We start from the raw sequence: 5,745 nt of genomic DNA, 5'->3' as shown, positions 1-5,745 counted from the left end.
CTGATGGTGGAACATCTTTCTACATCTGATGGTGGAACATCTTTCTACATCTGATGTCTGGAGAGGCTGGAACATGGAGATAGTTCAACATCTGCAGGATGAGGAGACAACATCAGCTCCAGGGCTTAACATCTGGAAACATGTTGTTTCAGGTTGTTTTTTTTTTTTTACAATTTAAAATAAATAATCAAAGATTTATTTTTCATTAGCTTCAGTCGTGGTTGTTCCGTTTCCGTGGAGGTGAAAAATGAGATGGGAGCAGAAAAACACCCAGAAAGTGACTTTTATGCAGAGTAGCATAAACCAGCAGGAGCAGATCTTTGTACATGAGGTTCTGTTTGCCTGTGACGGAGCTGAGGTGAAGACGATCAGTACAAGAAACATCCTGATCACACCTCCGGATACGAGGCGTCTCAGGTGTTTGGACCCGAGTGAGTCTGGAAGTCTGCTTTAAAGATCTACTTCTTCAGCAGGATCCAGAGTCCTGAGACGTCCCAGTTGATCCACAGAGTTCCTATCAGCAGGTTTAATGTTTGATACAAGAACCGACTGGAACGATCGTGTCTTTGGCAGAACGTTTCTTTTATTGATGCACATTAACAAAAACAACCAAAGTCCATGTTTCTCTGAGGAGACGGACGTCTGTAACAAGGTTAAGACAACACAGTGAAACCGGTTTCTGAGCACAACAGCAGCTTCGTGTTGATTTTATTAACTTTAGTGGAGAAAGTTTAACTCTTCAAACACCAGCACAGACCTGATGTTGACATGAAGAACCGAGCAGCTGCTGACCAGCTGATGATTGGTCAGAATGTTTGAGATCTCCTCGTGGCTCGTTAATCAACACCTGAGTTAAAATCACTTGGAGGCAGCATCATGTTTAGCAAAACTGCAACGTAAAGAAATCAGTTCCAGCTCTGACAGCAGGACTAAATATTAAAGACTTTGGGTAGGTGGTCGCCGTGGTAACAACGCAGAAACAGCGCTAAGCGACGTTTTGGCACCAATGTGACGCCGTACAGTCGAGCTTCTGCAGCGTACGTCTGTTTTCATGTGTTCCTCTGAGCTCGACTGCAGGCGTCCTCAGTCCGTTCAACTGTCCGTCCAGACGTCCAGGGAGTCATGTGACCCAGTCGAGGACAAAACAAACACAAACAAACAAACGTTGAAGCACTTTGCTCCAGTTCAGACAGGAAGTCAGAAGTCTCTACAAAATAAAGAGTTTGTCACAGTGTTATTGGTTCTTGCATCTCTGGCAGTGAAGTCATCACGTGATTGGCGACTGCTCCCACCAATCACAGCTCCCAAGTTTTCTTGGGTGTCGGCAAATCTGATTGGTCGACTCCTGCGAGGCTACGCTGCAACGCTCTGACTGGCCGGCTGTTTGTTGAAGGCATCGAAGCGGCGTGATTGGTCGGATGGGCTGAGGGGGAGGGGCTTGTGCTTGCCGACGGTCAGGCGGCAGCGCCGAATCCCGGCGACGGTAAAGAGGACGACCGCACTGGCCAGCAGGGCGGCGCCACTCAGGAAGAAGGTGGCCGTGTAACTTCCTGTGATGTCAACCAGCCAACCTGCAAGAGAGGAGATGACGTGATGTCATAGTGATGTCACAGTGATGTCACATGGCAGATAAACTCCGTACCGACACAGGTTCAGTCACGTGTTTGAAACATTTAAATGGATATTTTCTATTTATATTCTTTGACTGTAAATGGCTGCTGAAAGTAGGCGGGGCCTCTTCCTCACCTCCGATTGGCGGGCTGATCAGGTAGGGGATGGCGTGCAGGAAGTAGACCACGCCCAGCGCCGAGGACAGGTACGGAGCCCCCACCACATCCGACGTCACCACGGGGATCAGAGCCACGTAGGCGCCGTCGAAGTATCCATAGAGGACGGCGAAGGGCACGAGCAGCGGGAAGGAGCGGAGCAGCGGCGTGAAGAGGCAGCAGAGGCCCTCCATCCCCACCGAGAAGATGTAGCAGGCCAGACGGTAAGGCTTCAGACACCTGAGACACAGGAAGCTGCCGTCACACCACAAACCCTACAGGTCCACAGGTTCATTAAGAACGACGTACATCTGAGAGCAGATACAACACAAGCTAGGATCTGGACAGGAGAGAACAACCTGGATAAGGGACATAGAACAGGTTCAGTGTGACGGGATGCTGATGCTGCAGGGAGGTGACAGGACAAATGTCTAGTTTGTTGTTTTGTTTGTTTCCAGGCTGTCAGCTGCAGAGGTGTTGACCGCAGAGCTGCTCTTCAGTCTGTTCCTAAAGACTGAGAGGGAGTCAGCAGGTGGACCAGTCTGGTAACTGGTTCCACCACCAGAACCACAGAGGAGGAGAGTCCAGCTACCGACTTGTTGTGGTGGTTGGACCAGGAGGTTCTGGTTGGTCCAGTTAGTGAGCAGAGGGAGTGTAGACCTGGGGAGCTGGTCTCTCTGTGGTTCTGGATTTGAACCCTCAGCAACAAGCAGGAACCTGAAACCAGCCGAGTCTAAAGGAACGTCGTGTTTGTTGTTTTGAGCCTTCGCTGGTTATCTGCTGCTGGTTATGTCAGCGTTGCTGCAGGGTTATCTGCTCGCTGATGGACTGACTGAGTTCAGCTCGGGGTTGCTGCACATGCTCCACTGTGAGCGTCACGTTCCCATGATCCTTTTGGGCACATCTGTGGTTTTAAATCAACAGTTTGTCGAACCAGTCGACTGTCGGACGAGTCAGAAGTACTAATTGGACTGAGTATTGTTAAAGAGCTGGTTGGAAAAGAAATGGTGTGAAAATGGTTATCAGCAGAGTTGAGCTCTTTCATCAGACCAGACTGACCCTCAGGCTACGCTGAAGGTTTAAACTTTAACTCTGTAACGGACAGAGAGGCACTCAGCTGATCTTTAACCTGGTAATGGAGGCTTCAGGCTGCAAACCTGAGAACAGCGACAACGTTTATAACGTCACAGCAGCAACGGCTTGTACTGAAAGATTAATGTGACCTGAAGTTTTAATGTGGTCTGAGTGGGAGGCAGCAGGAACCAAACCTCTGACTCACATGTTCCCGATGTCTGAACTCTTCCTGGGCTGGTTTCCTCCAACACCTGCCGTATATAAGGTGTTGACTGTGTATTTAATGTTTAATTACTGTGTTTTCATTAAAGCTCTGGTTCACCTTACACTTGCGGTGGAGCTCGACGCAGCAGTTCAACTCCTTGTGTTGTTGACTTCCCAGTGAAGCTCGTTCTGATCATCTCCAGCTTGTCCTGAACCGACTGAACTCGTGTTAAACTGATTTCGTCTCCGGATCTCGTTCTGCTGCTCTGCTTCTTGTTATCGAGAAAGTTTTGACTTCAAACTGAAAACATGGCGTCGAAAAACAAACTGCACCTCCAGTGGGCGCCAATGATCCGGTGGACGCCGTCACACCTCGCTACGTCCACCTGTAGCTACAGGCTAAGGGCTAATATCACATTAGCTGATGCCGTGTGCTAATGTTTGCTAATGTCAGTTAGCATTGTAGTGTCACAGACTTAAGTTTGTGCATGTGTGGGTCTGGACATCAGTTATTGCTGTAAAGCACATTAGCATTAGCAATCATAGCGACAATGCTAATGTTGCTGAAAGTAGCTAGCTAGATGCTAACATGCGAGTTAACGCCTCTCTGGTACCTCCTGTCCGTCAGCCAGCCGAAGGTGACGTTGCCCACGATGTCGATGACTCCCAGGATGGACATGAGGAAGGCGGCGTGCTGGTGGCTGACGCCGGCGCTCAGAGCGTAGGGCACCAGGTAGACGAAGGGCAGGCTGCAGCCGCTGGCGAGGACCAGGAAGGACACGGCCAGACCCAGGAAGTCCGGCAGCAGCAGGAACCGGTACTCTTTACTGGACAGGAACCAGGAGCTGAAGCACCACCTCCCGTTCAGAGAAGAGGAAGATGGCGGCAACTGCTTGCCCGATGACAAGACGCCGTCTTCGGAGGGTTTTGTGGCGACTTCGACGCCTGCACAGAGCACGCAATCAAAGTTTGGACTTGATCTGCTGTAGAAAGTTTGCTGCCTAATGTTTGCTGAAGCAGTGGTTGGTAGCTACACTTTGATACCATAGTTCATGTGTATGTAGTGGTGATACTCCTGGTACTGCAGTACTCTGAGGCCTTTACTCACAGAGCTGTTTCTCGCCACATTGCTCCGCCCCCTCGTCCTCCTCCGCCTCCTCCTCCTCCTGCAGCGTGATTGGTCGGAGCAGCGCCCCGCAGACGCACAGGTTGGCGACGACGGCGCTGAGGACGAGCAGCGCCCCCCGCCACGAGTACAGCTCGATGAGCAGCTGCACGGCCGGCGCCAACACGAACGTCCCGATGCCGCTGCCCGACATGGCCACGCCGTACGCCAGCGCCTTCCTCTGCCGGAAGTAGCAGCCCACCTGGGCGATGGCGGGCGTGTAGCAGAGGGCGAAACCCAGACCTGCGACAGGTGAACGGGTCAGAACATTCTCACAACACTGGGCCACGCCTCTCACCTGTCCGGCCGCCTCTCACCTGTCAGGACCCCCATGCTGAAGTAGAGCAGCTCCAGGCTGCTGCTGAAGGAGCTGAGAAGGAGGCCGCAGGACGACAGCACGCCTCCCAGCATCACGGCCGCCCGGCACGACCAGCGGTTCATCAGCAGGCTGCCCAGCGGAGCTGCAAAGACACACGTTGAGCTGCTAACCTGGACTGAGATGTGACGAGGTGAGTCTGAGGTACTGACCGCAGAGCATCGTGGTGCAGTCCACCAGGCTGTGGATCCACGACGTGGCCGAGTAGTCGGCGCCGAAGTGGTCCTGAAACTCCACGAAGAAGATGGAGAAGCACCTGCAGACACAGAGGAGGTCAGAGCTCAACACGGGAGGAAGAGCGACGAGCGGCTGCAACAGGACGTCGATGGAAACCAGAACCAGGACCGGAGGACACCAGATTCTGACCTTGGGGCCTTAAATCAGTTCCAGCTTCGACTCAGCGTCAGTCGCCGGCTTCAGTCTGCTTCAGCTTTTCTACGTTTTCACCGTGAGCAGCAACATCGTCAGAACCTTTGCTGAGATTTAAGTGAAGCTGCTCACGGTGAACAGCACGACGACTGTTCTGAACCAACAGGGCTGTCGCTTTACAGCCCACTCAGCCGTAACCATGGCAACCGCACACAGCAAACACGCTGCAGCTTCAAAACGCTCAAAAACCCTAAAAACCAGTAAGTGGACTAAAATGTGACACGACGACTAAACCAGATGTTCATCAACAGACTGAACCCGATCAGAGGGATTGATCACTGATCAGTTATTAGTCAGGACAGAATCAGCAGCTTCTGATCAGCATCATGCTCAGGTGTGTGTGTGTGTACATTGTGTGTGTATGTGTGTGTGTGTGTGTGTGTACATTGTGTGTGTGTGTATGTGTGTGTGTGTGTGTGTGTACATTGTGTGTGTGTGTATGTGTGTGTGTGTGTACATTGTGTGTACGTTGTGTGTACGTAGTGTGTGTGTACATTGTGTGTTGTGTAACAGTCACGTGTTGCAGCTTCAGCTGGTTTCTGGACTTCAGGCTCACAGAGACCAACTGGTGTTATGTAAGCGTTTAGAGGAACAGTCCAGCTGGACTGGGAGCAAACTGGGAGCAAACTGGGAGCAGGAGGACCTCAGGGTGCTGATGGAGGTCAAGGTGCAGCTTCAGCAGCTCGGATGAAGCTGGTCCTGGTTCTGGACCAGTCTGTCACCTGGACCTG

General features: G+C 51.7%; 1 protein-coding gene across 1 annotated transcript; it reads right to left on the bottom strand.

Moving 5' to 3' along the window:
• Positions 1–561: 561 nt before the first annotated feature.
• On the bottom strand, positions 562–5,047 carry LOC103370170 (monocarboxylate transporter 12-B). Its single transcript, XM_008299121.1, has 7 exons — positions 5,033–5,047; positions 4,738–4,894; positions 4,527–4,670; positions 4,153–4,452; positions 3,659–3,989; positions 1,747–2,006; positions 562–1,571 (listed from the first exon to the last, which is right to left on the bottom strand). The coding sequence occupies exons 1-7, from the start codon at positions 5,045–5,047 to the stop codon at positions 1,354–1,356; spliced, it is 1,425 nt and encodes a 474-aa protein (XP_008297343.1). The 3' UTR covers positions 562–1,353.
• Between the last annotated feature and the right edge of the window lie 698 nt (positions 5,048–5,745).

Source organism: Stegastes partitus, unplaced genomic scaffold, assembly GCF_000690725.1.
Source record: "Stegastes partitus isolate 25-593 unplaced genomic scaffold, Stegastes_partitus-1.0.2 Scaffold1381, whole genome shotgun sequence".
In the NCBI taxonomy this organism is placed as follows: domain Eukaryota; kingdom Metazoa; phylum Chordata; class Actinopteri; family Pomacentridae; genus Stegastes; species Stegastes partitus.
The sequence above is the reverse complement of the archived record's forward strand: the minus strand, read 5'-3'. Positions and strand labels throughout refer to the sequence as shown.